General features: G+C 33.0%; 2 protein-coding genes across 4 annotated transcripts in view; one reads left to right on the top strand and one right to left on the bottom strand.

Annotated features, from left to right (window-relative positions):
- The first annotated feature begins 1,047 nt into the window (after positions 1-1,047).
- Positions 1,048-12,128, top strand: LOC126842760 (ero1-like protein). The gene is made up of 11 exons (XM_050579897.1): positions 1,048-1,549; positions 9,090-9,209; positions 9,338-9,421; positions 9,491-9,556; positions 9,863-9,939; positions 10,158-10,349; positions 10,415-10,461; positions 10,574-10,666; positions 10,735-10,996; positions 11,526-11,825; positions 11,904-12,128. Exons 1-11 carry the CDS (start codon positions 1,418-1,420, stop codon positions 11,953-11,955), a joined length of 1,425 nt encoding a protein of 474 aa, XP_050435854.1. The 5' UTR covers positions 1,048-1,417; the 3' UTR covers positions 11,956-12,128.
- A 1,706-nt stretch (positions 12,129-13,834) lies between these two features.
- Positions 13,835-18,858, bottom strand: part of LOC126842885 (protein phosphatase Slingshot) — a 73,854-nt gene continuing 68,830 nt past the window's right edge. For 2 of the 3 annotated variants that reach the window (XM_050580099.1, XM_050580098.1), the window contains exons 6-11: positions 17,937-18,131; positions 17,444-17,713; positions 17,205-17,351; positions 16,505-17,022; positions 16,165-16,381; positions 13,835-16,084 (exon numbers count right to left, since the gene is read on the bottom strand). In XM_050580099.1, coding sequence (XP_050436056.1) covers positions 14,689-16,084; positions 16,165-16,381; positions 16,505-17,022; positions 17,205-17,351; positions 17,444-17,713; positions 17,937-18,131 — 2,743 coding nt within the window. In that variant the 3' untranslated portion in view covers positions 13,835-14,688. The remainder of the gene's footprint in view (positions 16,085-16,164; positions 16,382-16,504; positions 17,023-17,204; positions 17,352-17,443; positions 17,714-17,936; positions 18,132-18,858) is intronic. The other variant, XM_050580100.1, reaches the window with a different exon arrangement.

Genomic DNA, 18,858 nt, shown 5'->3' with positions numbered 1-18,858 from the left:
ATTAACGTTTTTATTTAGTATTGCCTGCGCTGGCGATAATATTTTTATATTACATGTTATACAATATACATATAGTCGATAGATCAGAAATCGTACACTAAAATTGTATTATACCTTTCCTAAAAGATAAAGAAATCCACTCAAATTTGTTTTTTTTTTTATAAAAACGAATAGATTTTTTCAAATTTTAACTAAACCAGGACTGATTTCATTTTTAGACATTTTTCTAAGACAACAAAAACAATTTATTAGTCAACATGACTGTGAGTCGATAAAATATAGTTTTGGACGTCATTGTACATTATATATTTAGTTTTTAAATCAGGGGAGTCTCCCAAAATATTTTTTATCATTTGAGTATGCACAGCATGGTACGTGTAGGTACGCATAACTTTTGGCCGGTGGGCGTCGATAGGCTAATCTCATCACGTATGTTTAATTTTTCAAATACTTTACACAACTGTTTGTCATTTGTGGGTGTAAATTTTTATTAGCTATTATAGGTAGCTATACAATTCTATAATTTATAGTTCGACAACTATTTCTATGTTGTGCAAATTTCATCGTTCTTTTTACCTACAAATAATTATTTTGCGGACTGCGATGACGATAAGCTAGCACAGTTTTGTTTGGTAATGTGGTAACATTTCATTTGAAATATAACGCACAAATATTTCCATAAAAAAAAACCTCCAAAGAAAAACGGGATTATGAGGGGAACATTTCCCAGATAATAAAATAGTGTTAAATGTTAAATTAATATTCAACATTCTGGTTCGAAAAAACCATTAACCTCATTAATTAAAACTCAAATTTAAATACCTGGAAAATGCACCCTCAAATTTTTTATTGAAATTGCGCCTATGGTGAAGTGGAAACGAAAAAAAACAGGGGTCCATGGAGTCATAACGCTTAGTTCGATATTTAAAAAGTAAATTCGATTCGATAATTTCAAGCATGCTCCGAGGTAACACTGTACATTCACTGACGTGTTGTTGTGATTGTGCCATTTCCGACATCCGCACAATGTCATATGATATTTGATAACAAGGTATCTTTGGAGTTCAGTCTGCGTTGATAACGCGTATTATTATTTTGTGTGTTCGTCGGTTGTCGATTGTTTTAGTTATTATTTTGAATCGTATGAGTCGTTACTGGTTTTACTTAGATCCAAACGAAGAGAAGCCGACATTTTTTTAAAAAAATTACTGCTGTCGAGTTTCGTCTATTCCTGCCTGTGAACCCTATCATTTTTACTCGTCCGTTTATTCATTCAACAACAGCTATGAACAATGTCTGTACACCCCATCGATTAAACAACATCAGTTATGCTGTGGATACTGTCGTTTTTGCGTTGTATACAATAGTTTAACCGTTAGTATTTACAATAGTAAAAAAAGAGTCTGACAACAAGAATATGCTGTTGCGAGCCGTCAACTGTTCGTTCCTACTAGTGATCAATGTGTGTCTCTATGTGAGCGCTATATGTTTTTTCTCAGCGCCTGGTCCAACAGCCACAAAGAATTTAGATAACATTTGGCTCAATGAGGTAATACTATTTTGTTTGTACTTTGTTATTTAACAAAACTAAATATGTAAGGTCAATTATAGTGATTGTCGTGTAATTAATAAGTAGGTCAAACTGTTGTCGATTACCTGTTTAATATTGAAGTATATCTGTTATAGTGACTTATTATAAGGTATTGAGTAGTTTAACATAGGAACTATGTTCCAGCCTGATTACAAGTAAAAACTATCTTAAGTATAGTATGTCGAATTGCAATTTTACAGTTATTGTTAATAGTAGCTGTAAGATTATTTATTTATAACTATATTAGTTTATAGGTGTAGTTAAACTAAACTATTTTCAATTAATGGTTTTCTTAACATTTGAGCTTTTCATATTAATAATTACCATGTCTGACTAGAATTACATTGCCTATGTGTATCAGTGTATGAAAGATGTGCTCTATTAATATGATTCAGATATAAGAGAAAGTAGAGATTTTATGGACTACATTCTGTTAAATAACAAAATAGACATTTTTTTATATTTCAATGTCAAAAAGTAAATATTTTTATACTTATGTTATGGTTTTTACAGCTAGATTACTCTTGTTACACTTAAAATGTATGAGTAGTAGATGCAAATAACTATCAATTAGTTATATTTTTAACTTTGGTGCATATTGGTTACTTTTACAGTGATGTTTTTTTTATTTTGGCTTCAATCCACATTTGAGAAGACTTTGGTTTGTTTTATATTGCTATTATTTTTTTTTAATATTTGGACACACATTACAATTTTAATGTCTTGAGTGTTTTAAATATTATGCATTATTGTACAAATAATACTGTCAATTGGCAAAACAGTTAAATATGGTTACTAGTTTTGTTAAATTTTATAACTGCAGTATAAATGAAGTAAACCTTACAAAGGATTTAAAAAACAATTTTTTCTCAATATTTCATTCATTGAAAGTGTTTAAACATAATTGGTTGTTAGTAAATGCTCATATAAAGAATTTTGAGATTTTACCATTAACAGCTAAAAATAAATGCAATTTTTATTATTTTTATGCTTTTGAATTTGAACAATGAAATTTATAATATAAATAATATAAGTTTTCCATTGTTTATGTCACTATGAAAATAGTAATTAGGTTAACCTATTTTTATTTTCAAAGCTAATATACTCATTTTGAAAAAAATTGTAATTTTGGAAACTTGAATGAATTATGCGGCTTTCTAGTAAAATTCTGTAAGCCTTTTTAATGAAATCAATATTTTGACTAGGTTTGAAAATTATACCTTTAAAAAAAAAATAATTGTATTATTTGTTTTTTTTCAAAAATACAAATAACCTCATTTTCATTTTTGATTAGAATCACTAAAAATCATCCTAACCTTGCTTCATTTCTCTATTGTGTAGTATAATTACATTATTTTTCGCTAGAACGCTTACAGGTGGCTAATTAGTTTAACTATTAAGTATTAACTTATTTTCGTCAGCTTCTACATTTTATCAAGTTTTACACTTGTTGTTACCTTGTTCAAATTACAGAAAAAAGGTTGTTCAGTGTTCACATTGTGTGGCGCCATCCATTATTCAGGTTATCTGCCACTGCCCCTATAGCAGATCAGGGTTTATTGTTTGCTGTCCTTAGGAATGTCATTTCTATTGTTATCGTGACAAACGACTATTTTAGTCGTTAATTTTTTTTTGTATATAAATGGTAAAATATCTTGATAGAACCCCCCCCCCTCCCACAGTGGTTTAGATGTTACGTTAAGTGGGTGGTACCCAGAATAATATTGTTTGTTTTTAAAAAAATAGCTCAAGCCGCTATTGTATAAGACCTTTGGTTTGTCAATATATTTCAACAAAATCGTTTGATTAGAAGACTTAATGTCTTAAACATATGTTTTTCGTTGTGTACACTAGTATTAGTCATATTATAATAATGTATTTTAATATTGCTATTTTATTTTTGTCTGGAAACACGGCAGTTAGACAATTAAAAAAAACAATTATTTTGGATATCCGTATAAGGTTTAAAGTATTATGTATATTTACACAATAATCTAAAAATGACAAATCAACTTTTGATAGTTAGCCATAAGCCGTGTTAAATGACACCGATGTGAAAAAAAAAATATTGGGTATGTAATGATTCTAATTAAAAAAAAAACGCAGTAAATAGTTGTTAGCACAGTCGCGAGCTGTCAGTTTAAAGGTAATTTAATCTATGATAGTGGGATTAGGAATGACAAATAATAAAAGTTTAGTGATTTTAATTTAAAAAAAAAATTGATAAACGTTTTTTAGATGCATACATACAATTAGACGATGTTTGCGAAGAAAAATTGTCATTCGATTGCTTCTTATAATTCGTTATTTTTATAGTTTTAAATAATAATTAAGTTTTCCACATAAAAGTGTTAACAGTTATTTAAAAACAATTTACTATTGAAAAAAATCAAAGCTATATAGTTTCAGAACTCAAATCACTAAGTATTATAATATTTTTAGACGAATAAAACTTGAATGAACAATTTCTTTACTAGGATGAAGTAGGACTATTTTTATAGACATTTTGGGCTCATTAAAATGTTTACAGTAGTATAAAAGTGTAGAACAACACTCCATTGTAAAATCATGGTACATATTATATCAGGCTATTATAGAGCAATAACAGAAAACTACAACAATAAAATAATTGGAGTTACTTAACCGTCATGTAACTTAACTAATCTATTGTAAATCCAATAGTTTTTCAGGTAAAAATATCTGTATTATTTCGTTGTTATATTTTGTAATTTATTGCATGTTATTTATTTTTTATTAGCTATTGCCCATTATTGTATGGGCCATCGATTGCACAATTGGTAGAGCATGTTGTACCTAGTTAAACAGTATGAAAATCATAATAGTCGATTTTTTGTGCGCTAACGTTTGAAACCGTGTAAAAACTGGCATCATAAGCATTTAAATTTTGCTGGTGACAGATACCCATTAAACGGTAGCTGTTAATGAAAAATCGAAAAATACCAATTTTATTATTATCTAATTATTACTTTTGTGCAGGTTTATCAATTATGTTATAATGGTAATCGATTGACGTTTTTATGGAACTAAAACATTTAACGAAAAACAAGTCGTTCCATATTGCTATAAAAAAACTAGACTTGTTTAAATACTATTCAAAAAGTAATGCAAATATTGCCAAGTTGCAATAAATAAAAAGAATCTAGAATTTCGTGTACATTAGCTTTCTGTTTGCTCGCATTGTCGTCATTAGAGTAAAAATTATTCGATGTGCAATTCGAGTTGTTTTAATGATCATTTATGCGATTATTAATTGTAAAAATTAACTTTGTAGTTTGCGGCCTTGAATTTACACAGGAGATAGGGTTTAGATAAAAAAATAGTTGGTACTGTCTAAAAATGAATAATTTGCTTACGTAATTAATTGAAAATTGTATTGTTTTTTTAATTCTTGTAATGTAACAAAAATCGACTTGTTTAAACGGCACGTACCTATTTACGTTGGAGAGTAGCAGTCCATAAGTAAAGATAAGTAAAATAATAACGTTGCTAAATTTTAAAACGAGTAAATGATTAAAACTGCTACTCTGTGGGCGAATATAAGCGCATTGTGCAGACGGGTCAATGCATAAGTCATTCATGCGTTAATATTCTTTATTGTATTTCTATACGAAGAACTAGCAGTCTGAAATTCCGGGGAAAAGTTTATTATCTACAACAAAAATAAAAAATTTGTTTTAAATGAATTGTCTTGCTTACTTATAACTTGTTAAAAAAGAAATAACATTGCATGTACAATACAAGACCTATAGTTTTTATTTAGCGTGAAAAACAGGATTCAAACTAGTTTTTAGTACCAACATTGATTATAATTAGTATTTAAAATCAATGGTACAAATAAGAAACAGAATATTGTTTAAGTTTACTATATGATTTATAAATAGTTTGATCTCGTACCTTTGTAAACCTTATATTTAATAAAACCACGTTTGTTAAAAATAGCTATATGTTATTTAGAGAAAATTACGTATTCAATAATTTAAAAAAAAAAATGTCTGAAATTTAAAATTTTACAAAATTTTTGCTTACACTGTTCTTTGTACTTTACTCATGTATATTTATTTAAATTATAATATATTATATTACACCATTCATTCGTTTCTTTCTACAAGACATTGACTGGATTAGGTGAAAACCTGTGGAATAGGTAGAATAAACGAAACACGTATACATTTTATTATCAAACTGTGTAAAACATCGCATATTTTATTAAATGTTTTTTTTAATTAAAATAAAATATTATTAATTACTTAATGAGAAAAATCGCATTTACACTTTTCCTGTTTATTTATCTAATTCCCATTTGACTCTACAAAGCTAATATTCGATGTTAGAACGATTTAAATCAATTAATTATTATGTGGTATAACAGTATTATCGGCACTTTTAAGTTTCACCAATATTGTTATTATTACTCGCATATTAAGTTAAACAAACACATCATATTAAATACAAAAAATGAATCTAAGTATGATATTTTTTAGTTTGCACGTCTAGGGGTTTGCATGTGGTCTGTTTTTAGGGGTTTTGTATAGGCAATATATAATAATGAAGAGATTTTAATAAATTTAAACCATGGTCCATATCAATTAATTTACCGGTTAATTTGTGTAAGCTTCAAGGTATTACTTTTAATTCGAAAATGTTTTTCTATGAGTAAAAGTCATTTTGGTTAATTTTAGATAAAAAAACTCAGTTAAGAGTATTCACACTTCATGCAGATACACCAATACACGGATAAGTCCTGGCGTATAATTATATGATTATTTCCGATCTATAATCTCCTTGCGATATATGATGATAGTATAGTCTTAATTATATATGTTCTGGTTGAACGTTTTTTTAGTAGTTTTATAATATCTGGCCTTAATCGATTAACTGGTAACATTTATCAATATTTAACATTTCTCATAAATCAATTGAATTTCCGTGGTTCGCCAGTAAGTTCCTACCTAACAAATTCATTTGACTATCCTTATATATGTATCGTTATATCCTTATAAATCCTGCAACTTGATGTATCTGCATGAAGTGTGGATACTCTTAACTTTATTTTCAGAATGACCCTCCATATTCCATATTTGCCCCAGCCATAAGGCATATTTATGTCAAAAGCTAGACAAAATGTCGTCTACATAGGATGGTATAATTTCAATTCGTAAAGAGATTTGAGTTCTTTGACTACTTTACTAGGCTATGTAGGAAGCCGATTTTTATTTAAAAAATTCAGTTTCTTGTAATTAAATAAATTTAGTTTTGCATTTTTGCAATATTAAAACTCAATTCTTAGACATAAAAAAAGCAAAAATCTGTTTTCTATACAACCTAGTGAAGTTGCCCGAGAACTCGCGTATCTTTACAGATTTGAAATCGGACCATCCTAAGTAGACGAAATTCTGTCACGTCAAAAATACAGACCGCATGCATTCCCCTTAATTGAAGAGAAGTAAAATAATTGGGTTTAGGCTCTTTTGTAAAATATCAGACACCACACTAGGATGTGTTGCTCTTTACTGTTTAGGTATTATTATGTTGAGTAGTTTATAACTACCTATTATTCGTTAAAAAAAAAACAAGTATTTACAGTAAATAACATAAAACATGTGTTATGGTAAACTTTTAGTAGTATATTTTGACTCGAAAATGAGTACCACATGTTGGCAACATTTTGAATTTTTTTATTGTATGAGCACGTCAGTATAATTAAGTTAATTTACAATGCATTATTAAAAAAAAGAACTTTGGTTTTATCGGTTTTTATAAATTAAACGCTAAGCTTATATTATAGAATGTTATTTTTTTAAATTTTCAGTTAGGCTTTCCCATGTGGCAAATGTGATAATGGCTAGTTAGCATTCTTAAGGGTTTTTACAATTTATCTTTTTTTGAACGTTAATATAAGATCAAACATATCTGTATATTATTATATGTATAATCAATATTTTATATTTACTTCATTCGACCTTTTTTTATTCAACGTCTAAATTTTAGACTCAATAAATTTCAATTAAAATCTTTATTGCATTTGCTTTTATACGAGAGGTACTTTATTGCTAAAACAAACAAATTGTGAAACAATTATGCGAATTGACGTGACCTATGAACAGTATTGACGTATAGTTTAATAGGAAAAACTATAAAATACGTTGGTTTTCCTGACAATTTATGCTAATTGTATTCTCAATTTTGTGCATTTAAATAAAAATAAATGCTTGCAAAAATAAAAAAACTCGTTTGAATTTTAATTTTACCTTGGTGAAAACAATAGTCACTACAACAGAGGCATATGATAATAATATTGGTGTATATTTTAGTTTTAATTCAAACAATACTGGGAATTGCATTTTTGGCCTCAAAACTAGTGTCATTATTTATTCTGATTTCCTGTACTAAAGGTATTTCGACGTCCGCTTTATTATGTTGTTCGTTGCTTACTAGAGCGTCATGTATAGGATGTCATATAACTCATTAAGTATTTATATTTAAAACCTGTCAACGACCAGTCATATTATGTTCATTACACCGTCTTGTGTAAAATAAACAATTAATAGGTCAATATTCGATTTTTTAAATTTAACAACCATATAAACTACCCATGAAAACATATTGTTCAATGTAGTATTCTCGACCGTTTTCATTGTCAATTTTTTTCAACTTTTAATATTTCAATTAAATGTTGCTAGGATACCGATGGGCGATAAGAAAAAATCAAACTTATCGTTTTTGTAAAAATATAGCTCATAAACTATGAGAAGGTCACCGGTTATTCATTTGCCATTTCCGTTCACAAAGTTTTGTACAAATGCACACAATTTCGGGAAAATAAAAGTCACCTATTGTAATATTACAATTTCTTGTGGGTAATAATATTTGTTTGTTATTTATCTGTTTATACTTTTTTGTTACATTATATGCTAACATGCCACATTTATTGCATATATTCATATTTATATTGTTTATGTATTATTGATTTTCCAACAAATTATTAATGTGGTTGACGCTTTAGAATTACAACTATATATATCTAGTGGCCACGATAAGAGGCAAATATTTGAAAATAAAGTTGAAATACAAATTAGGTAGTAATAATAACTAAAAAAACTGTTGATTATACAAGTAAAAATAATAGTAACTTTCAAAAAACTAAATAAAAAGAATAAGCATTTTTCATCTATTCCTAAAAAAAGGAATGTAACCTATATTCATATTTCAAAAAAAATATTGTACCTCGTTCCAAGACTCGATCCTCAAAATATTAACTACTCAAAATAAACCCATTCCTTTACATTACTCTTATGTATGGGTAATTAAAACTTTTGTGTAGTAATTTAATCATGTAATATTACTATCCGTATTTCGTTAGGTTTAACATGTAAGAATTATTGTTGAATAAGTTTGGTTTCTTTCAAGACGATTAAAATACTTTGGAGTATGGATTAATGACAAATTATACTGAATTTGTTCTTGTTTTATTTTACAGTTATTTGGAAAAATCGATGAAACCAATACTACTGTAGAGACAGTGGACAAGTTTAACAACTATCAGATTTATCCCAGAGTCATCAGTATCGTGTCCAAGGATTATTTTAAATTTTTTAAGGTATCAAATTAATTTTAAATATTAATTTTTTTATTTTAAATATATTTAATTGGAGTTTAAAGTACATGACTATTATGCATAGTATAAGTAACATAACTTTATTGATAGTAAACATTAATTTTTATAAGGTTAATCTTCGAAGAACTTGTCCTTTTTGGTCAGATGACAGTAAATGTGCAATGCGATACTGTCAAGTTGAGTCTTGCCAGTTGGTAAGTGAATAACATGCAATTTTAACAATTATAATTTTAATGTTTATTTCAATTCAATTAATTTTCTAGGAGGACTTACCAATTGGTCTCAAAGGTAGCCGACACAGTTTAGTGGACGAAGACATGTCGATTAAAGTGAGTCAGAATCTATTAAGAACTCTCTTAACGCTGTTGTTGCTTATACCTATGATTCTTTTCTTTAAAATTATATATATATACAATTTAATATTTTTATTTTCCTATTTCCTAGTGTTGCTGTTGTTTCTGTCAGTCGTACTGGTCTCAGTTACACATCACTTGTAGAACCTCTTACGTAATCATTCTATTTGTTCCTATATCAGTATCATATATGTTTTCTTCTTACTTCTTAATTTTATTTTGTTGACATATTTGTTCTTGTGTGTGAAATGCAGTTTAAATTTATAATATTTCTTTGAGTAGTATATGGAAGGACCACAACAACAGGAATGTGAAGAAGCTATGCAAGATCAACTGGGATACATTAACACAACAATAAGGTCAGTTCAATCTTGATTTATGTGTTTATATAAATTATCATTTGAAGAGTTTTACAGTTTGTATTTATTTATTTTAATTTTCTTTAACTAGTATTCCTTAAATGTAGAATTTTAGACTGGGAATTAAAAAAAATTGGCTTAACAAACAAAAATGAAGTTAGGAAACATTTGTTTTTTTTTTTTAATTGAAATAATAAAATATTAATATTATTTTACAGTGCAGCGGCTATGGAAGATTTTGCTCTATGGCAAGCTCACGATGACTTGCAAGAAATGTATTGTACGCTACCTGAAGACGATGGTGATGCTGAATATGTTGATCTATCATTAAATCCTGAACGATACACAGGGTATAAAGGACCATCAGCAAATCGCTTGTGGCATACAATATACATGGAAAACTGTTTTAGGTTACTTCATACAACATTATATCAATTACCTTGTATTGAATTATATGATTTATTATATTTTTCAGACCAAAAAATTTATTTGAAGTTTATATTAAATCAGCCAAGTTGACTGGTAAGATAATATACTTTAATTTAATCAATATGTATGTATATTATACATACATAAATCAATAATTCTATGATTTATGTTGTCAAGACTCTACTTTTTATGAACTCTGTTTTAGGTATGTGCTTAGAAAAACGAGCTTTCTATCGTGCTATTTCTGGTTTGCATACAAGCATCAACATACATCTTAGCGCTCAATATTTATTATCTGGTAAATTTTCTTTTTTATCTAAAATGAATGAAATAAAAACATTTTATGATAACGTGTTATTATATTAGATAAAGGATCAACATTTTTGAACCCGTGCGGCACCGGTTTTTGGGGTCCAAACGTTGAAGAGTTTGAACGGAAGTTCGGGCCACAATACACAAAAGGAGAGGGTACGCAGTGGTTAAGAAACCTATACTTTTTGTACCTCGTTGAACTTAGAGCATTGCAAAAAGCTGCCCCTGTACTTGAACATGTAGAATACTATACAGGAAACGATAAAGAAGATGAAGCCACTCGACTTGCCGTAAACAACTTGCTGAGTATTGTCAAGTGAGTGAAATTTATAATAATTTTATGATATTTATTTTTTAAGGAAAACATGGTTTACAAAGTCAACATATTTTTTTTTTGTACTTATGGACCATAAAATTATTAAATAACATACTTATTAAGGTGTCAAAATCTATATAATAAATATAATCTAAAAATCGATATATCATTTATTACATTTAAAAAAAAAAAATTTATTTTCGTTCACTTCATCAAATATGTCAAAAAAAATTGAACACTACACAACACTCGCAGCTAGCAAAAATCATTAACAAAGCAATCATACTATTGCTATTATATCTACAAATTTGATAAAAACGGTTATTTAAAAAAAAAAAAGAATTTTTACTACAATAATTTGTATGTATGCTTTAAACTCGTTTTAAAATTAAAAAAATATAGATTACATACTAAAACAAGAAAACATTTTCAAAATACAATTTTTTTATGCTTTTTGAATCAGGTTCCCCTCTGTTTAAAATAAATAGATAATAGTTGTTAATTAATAAAAGTATTTTTTTTCTATCAGGCAATTTCCACAACATTATAATGAACGATCTATGTTTTCGGGCGGACAACAAGCACAAAAGTTAAAAGAAGAGTTTCGACTTCATTTTCGTAACATATCAACAATAATGGATTGTGTTGGGTGCGATAAATGTAGGCTGTGGGGCAAACTGCAAGTTCAAGGGTTGGGCACAGCGTTAAAGATATTATTCTCAAACAAAGCACGGACAAACGGATATAATGAATTGTCTCCTACTGTCAATAGACATACGCTACAATTGGAGCGTAGTGAAATTATAGCTCTTTTTAACGCTTTTGCGAGGTAAATTTTTATTTTACAATTTTATTGTATTTTTTTTATAAAATTTCCAATGAAATTTTACTATGTTTTTATTTTTAGATTGTCAACAAGTATATACGAGTTGGACAGGTTTCGGCAAATTCTTAGGTGAATGGTGCAATATGTTAACAAAATATATATATACATATTATATATAAATATAAGCATCACAGCTTTCCCAGTTTTACTTCCGTCGCATTTAAATATTTTAATTATGATTCATTCCCGAGACATGTATTCTGACTCAAATACAATTTTTAAAAAGCTCTCTAATTATATGAGTTTTTATAGTATATAATATATATATTAATACTTATTTATGAAAAAAGTTTAATTTGGTTAGGTGGTTGTTAAACATTTGTTCTATGATATGTCTAGTCTTATTATCTTATTTTTCACCTCGTATTTGTTTTTTTCTTATGTATAATTGAAACGTTTTTGTATTTTCTAACTTTGTTATTTGTTTTGTACCTGGTTATTTTTTTATTTTAAATTATTACTTATATTTTTTAATTCGCCCAAAAAATATTTTGAAAAACTACAAAATATTAATTGGTTTTATCTGATATTATTTATGTATGTATGGTGCGAGGATAAATATGATTGTTTTGATTATTACTAGTATATACTATTATGATTTATGGTTAGTTTATTTTTTTTTTTTTATCTATTCTGTAATGTAAATTGGAGTATTTATTATGATTATTGACCAATTTTACCAGGAAAAATGAAATTCATTTAAAAAAAATGTGCACTTGAGCTGCTGTGATATGGTGTAATAGGTCTGAACAAACAAGATGTGTGTTGATTTTATTCATTTTTAAGGTAACTTATTATTGTCTTATTTATTAATTAAATGTGTTGTATAAATAATAAATTTAATTATTATTAAATATTGTTAAAATTATGTTGAATGTAATAAATATAATCTATTATAAAAAAATTGTTCTGTCTTATAGCTAACATTTTTTTTTTTTACTTTGATATAACTACGACGGTACGTGACTCTTGATTAATTTCTTAGCAAGTCACTTGCTTTATTTATCTACTCAAAAAAATTCCTTATAAACGGTAAAAAAGTTATTATTATAATTGTTTTGCATACATTAACGCGTTTGTGTGACTTAAATTCGCAGATAGACAACCTAAAACCCGGTTCGACATACACAATAGGCGTGCTAGCGAAAAATTCATGGTACGGACAAGCTAAGAAAATATACGTGACGACTTTGTTGTTAGACGCCACATCAGAAGTAAATGTTTTCAACACTACCCGAACGAATTAATACAAATCCAACAGTGTTGCATGGTTTTTAATTAAAAAAAAAAACAAAGCTATATATTTATCAAACTGCAAATAAAATAATCCATCGTTTTAAAACGATATACCTACCTTGTGTTATTATGCAATTATAGGTATTGACGAAAATAAGATAAGTAAACCGTACAGTTAATAAACGTTTTGTAGTAAATTATTTAAAATAAAACATTCAGTATGTTAAAATACGTTTGCCAACGTTTCGGGACACTTGTCCGTTCCATCCTCAGGTTTAAAGGTTTTTTTTTGTTTTAAAAATATGCATATGTATGTTATATAGCCACCCTTAATCTACCTTTAGTTTTATTTTCCAAAAACTACGGCTTAAAGTTAGTTATTCATATTTTACTGTATTTAGTCTATTATAGAACAATACAGAATTATGTTCCTTTAATTTTTAGACCTTTACCCTAAGACGGTACCCACAAAGGGAAATAGTTTGTAATTTATTAGTTTTTGATTGCATATATCTTATGTATGTCTTAAGATCACAAAACAAACTTGAAATTAATGTTTCTTTTTAAAAAAGTAATAGCACGCCATAATTTCAAAGTATAAAATGTATACATTTTTTTGTTTTTTTTTTCAGTAATACGATTCATACATCAACTAAAAAATGGAATAATAATAATTAATAATAAAAACACACATTTGTAAAATGTACACACTTTTCAAAATAATTTTATTAAACACACAGTTTATCAAGCTTACAAAAATATTTACACGATTAATTAAATATATTATATAACATAAGAGGAAAAAAAATGTCCACAATGGATGAATCAGAACTAAAAAAAAAAAAAAAACAAACAAAATTGATTATGGTGTTTGCCAATACACATTGGGTCAAGACAAAGACTGTCGGGGTATTCCATCAATGTTATCGGCATGATAAAATGAGATCTAAGCTTAGCAACAACATTATACTTTTTTTTTTTACTTTTTGAAAACGTTTTAGAAATGTCATACGCACAAAAGCGTGTAAGTAAGGCAAAGAGAGCAACAAACATAACTACATTACCATTTTCTTAGAAATTATTTTGTGCAAAAATTATAGTAGTACTATAATGATTATAATATATAATTCAATACATATATATTTACGTATTATGAAATACATAATTACGTTTTTTAATCATAACAATATATATTGTAAATTGAAATTCCCGTTTGGAAATGGCGGCGATAAACGATAACAAATAAATGTATTATCTTTTATATTTCTTTGTGCGTAGTTTGCATAAGACTAGAGGACATAAAAAAAACAAAAAAATAAATAAATAGGCAGGTGGTACAGGCGGGTGGAGCGAAAACTAGGATATAAAGACAAATGTACCGTTTAACGATAATCTGGAAAAATAAATACATAAGTATCAATAAGTTATACGGTCGTATTGTGTAAAAACAAATGAGAAATGATAAAACAAGTTGCAAACGATTTTCAAAAAATTAAAAAAAGAAAAAAAACATGTATAATTGCAAGTCAAAAACGTTTTTGAATAAGTCGATTAGATTTGTTGTTGCTTTTCACATGCTGTTGTAAACTGTACTGTTGAACTTTAGCTGTTTGAAAGACAATTTGGTCAGCGGATGCGTTTTGCCCTGTTGTAGTTTGTTGTTGGCCGCTCGGGTGACAGACGCGCATATGTCGCTGTTCTGTATGGGTAACACGACCGTTTTCAGCACCGGGTTATTGCATTCGGCGACGACGGGTTTCTTATTTATGAACTTGGGGTTGACGACAGCGTCCAGGCTGGAGTTCCTGGGCGGCACCGGCGGTTGAGGCTTGCCGCCGCGCGGACATCCGCTGTCCTGCACAAACGTTTTGCTACGGCCCCGGCCATTTTCGTACTTGCCCACTAGCTTCCGAACGGATATGTCTTCCATAGACGCCGCCGGACTGGGCCGTTGGTTCATTGCCATCTTGGGGTGTTCGCTGACGGGTGACGTGGGTAGACTTTTGACGTGTTCGGCCACGTCGTCCTCTGCACTTTCGCTCTTGCCGCGAGCCACCACTTTGTTGGCCAACGCCGCGGTGGGCACGTCTACCGTATCTATCGCTTTTGCCTCGAACTCCTCTTTCAGGCTCTTCACCAGGCCGCTGTGCTGCTTATTGTTGCCACCGCCGCCGCCGCCACCACCCAGGCTTGAAATGTTGGGTTGCGACAAGGTGGCGCGGTTCACCGGTCTCGGCGAGCCTTGGCCCAACGTCGGCGAACTCGCGTAGCAGCCGGGCAACAGCTTCTGCTCTTTCTGCTGTTTCGGCCTCTTGGTCGGCCCGTCGTTCGGTATGCAACACGGGACATTGGTCGCGTCCGGCCTTTCGCCCCGCTCACTCACGTACTGCATGGTGGGCCGCACGTCGTACGAACCCCAAGAGCTGTTCCGGGACGGCAGGGTGCGCGTGTCGCACGATCCCCACGAACTGTGCCGGGATATGACGTCCCGCAGCACGACGGCGCTGTCGTAGGAGCTCCAGGAGTTTTGTCTGGAAACGTCGTTCACGTGGTCGGCCGGTTCGCGGCACTGCTTGCGTTCTTCACGCTCGAACACGCGGTCCAGCCGGGACGAGAACAGGTCACCGTCACGTTTCTGCAGCACCGGCGGCGCGGCGATTGTGGTGACGGCCGGCGGCGGTTTGGCCACGGTGATCCGGTTGAACTTTGGAGATTCGGCCGAAAGGGGCTTGACTAGAATGTCGTCGGAAGGAGAATTGGCCGCACTGCCGCTGGAGGCCACGCCTTCGAACTGAGAGGTGAGATTCAATACCAGGTTGCGGCTGGGATCGACCAAGGATTTGCGGTCCGGACTAGAAGTGGATGTGGAGGTGACGGCGGAGGAAGGAGGGACGGTGACGGTTACGGACGGGCCACCACCGCTGTTGGATTCCAGTTCGTTGACACGAAGTTTCACCGAGGAAGCCCTGAGGGAACGACAAATAAATATTTAAAGCTCGTGTACTGTGTGTGTTCAATACTTAAAGAACTGTTTCAAGACACTCACCTGGGCGGAGGCGGTGTTGACTGCAGCTGAACGATCTTGTTTTGCGATACGCTGTAAGACCTCAACCCATTGCCGCAAGGCATAAACACACTGACGTTGTATTTGTGCACTTCGAGGGGCGGTAGTGGCGGAGCCGGTGGAATATTAGGTACGTCCGGTTCTACTTCGACGGCGATCTTCTCCGTGTTTATCTTTTCCAAAGACTGCGATAGCAGAGCTAAAACCAGATAAATTAGTCGTACGTTAACAAAGTAGTTTTGTTTGCGGAGAAACCCTTAACGTGGTTGATCATTTGATATTATATTGTCTACTATACCAGATCTGGTAGTGCATGACTTACCGGGATTGGTCAGAATGTCTGCGGCGAAATTGTTTTCGGGCGACCAAGATTTCGGTCTGCCGCCTCCACACTTCATCAGATCGTATCCGCTGACGTCCAGCTTGGGCGGCATCAGGTGCACCGGCGAAACGGAAGCGGCAGGTTCCTGCACCACCTCGTCGAGCCTCCTGACCGGCGAAGCGGCGTCCTTGTCGCCTTCGCTCTGCGACCTCGGGCTGTCGGACGGTTTCTTGGGCGAGTTGGGCGGCGTGATCAACCCGGACGTGGCCACCAGGTTGGTTTCCGACTTGGACCGTTGCAGTTTCTCGCGGTTCTTCATGGCCGCCAAAATGCCCTGGTAAGTCTCCAGCTGAAGGATGAAATGCTTGTTGGGTTTGATGCACGTGCGCTTCGACCGGACGTGATCGAACGCCTTCCGGAACGACCAGTTGTACGCTTTCATTGCGTACGCTATGACGACGCTGGCCGAACGGCTGACGCCCATCTTGCAGTGTACCAACACCTTGGAACCTTCTTTCCTGTAAACCGACACAAAATATTAAGCATGCCGTTCCGAGGTCGGCGAGAAACACCACAAAATCCACCCAATTGTGAATTATGTACATTCCAAATTCCATATACAGCGGGTCACCAACGAGTTGCAGCGTTAACTCTCCAACGTCATTCCGGACCATACTGTACGTTCTACGAGTCTACTTACTCGGCATTTGTGATGTACTTGAACGTGTTGTCCCAATGTTTCAAGAGATCAGTCTTTTCGTCGTCGTACACCCTAACATTGAGATATTTGAACATGCCAGGGAAAAAATTGTCGATTTCTCTAGTCACGTTCAGTATGTGTCGTACGCTGAATAAAAAAATAACCAAATGGACGATCATTATTAGACGTTGGGGGGGGGGGGCGTCAGACACACAGCGGCCGCGGTCAGGACGACTTACCCGTTTCTGTTGAGCTCCTCGAGATTAGACGCGTTCCACTCGGAGCCCAAGTACACGTGAGGGAATATCTGAGTGGCGGCGTCCATCTGGCCGAGCACGGTGAGCATCTCTTGGTCGATGAACGGCTTGTACTCGCCCAGGTCCATGTCCAGCGTTTCCTCCAGCCGACCCCTGATAAACTTGGACGTCACTTCGTCCAAGTCCACGCTCATCATGATCTCTTTGAGAGCGCTGCGTATCACGCGTTCCGTCTCTTCTCGTTCGCTGGGCCTGCAACCAAACGAATACATAAGTAACGGCTAAGTACAACATTGACACGATTTCGGCGACGGTAGCGCAACCAAAGCCTGCCGAGGAGGGTCAAGCAACAAGTCCCTAAGGGTGGTTAACGAGTGTTTGAAAGAACGTTAACAGCGGTCGGCGAACGTTTGCTAGCACTATGACTCGAAAGTAGGTGTCACGTGACGTACTGTCCTTAATGTGATGTACTCACTTTGTCCTCAACGAATCCGGCGACGGTGGCCGACGGGACTCGATGGAATCCATGGCGTTCCATTCGTTTAGACACGACTGGTCCGAGGATATCTGAAGTTCGTAGTGCGTTATCCAGTCATGGGTGAGGCCGCCCTCGAAGAAGTTGTGCTCTCTGGCTTGAGCACTGACCCGGTGCAGCGACTGCAGTGCCGACCTGTAAGCAAGAAAAAAAACCACACACGGTTAGACGTTGTATAATAAGCACATATATGATATATTTTTTTCTGTGTTTCACGCTCACAGCTCAACTTTTCCAAAAAACGCTCAAGAAGAAGAATGAAAAAAACAACCACAAGTGTGAGTTTTTTTCAAGTACCGCTGCACGTCTATTGAGCACTCGGTGAGTATATGCAAATAGCTTTCATCGAACGAGGAAGAATATCACAAGAGGACTTGCACGCATGTGCCCAAACAACAACAATAACAGTTTGTAAAACATTGGCGTCGTTTTTCGCGACGGGACCACCTGTTTGGCGCTATATTATTATTCTACGCGCAGATAAAATTGAATTAAGAATAAATAAAAATGAATAAAAAACAGATACCATAAAGCTGGCGGATGTGGTACGACAGGATTTTAGTTGTGTCGTCATAATAAATAGTAAATCGTCGGAGACGCGGAAATAAGAGCAAGGAGGACCGCGACAAAATCATGGTCGTCAAAACGCAACACAAGAATAACCATCACCGTGGATGCCAAACAACTTTCTTTCTATGCATGGCGCTGAATCTGTACAGGGGCCACGGACGAGGTGTCTTGCTGGGTTGCTGTTGTTTTTCGCGACGAATAAGTAATAATAAAAAAACACACACACACGCATAAGTAGACTTGGGCAGTGAAAGCCAAATGGACGTTTGTGAACGTGTCGAATTGGCCGGCG

The sequence above is a fragment of the Adelges cooleyi genome, unplaced genomic scaffold (assembly GCF_023614345.1).
Source record: "Adelges cooleyi isolate 19-005CV unplaced genomic scaffold, UGA_ACOO_1.1 ACOO_flye_CR_arks_rails_tigmint_CR_PRNA_574, whole genome shotgun sequence".
NCBI lineage: Eukaryota > Metazoa > Arthropoda > Insecta > Hemiptera > Adelgidae > Adelges > Adelges cooleyi.
The sequence above is the reverse complement of the archived record's forward strand: the minus strand, read 5'-3'. Positions and strand labels throughout refer to the sequence as shown.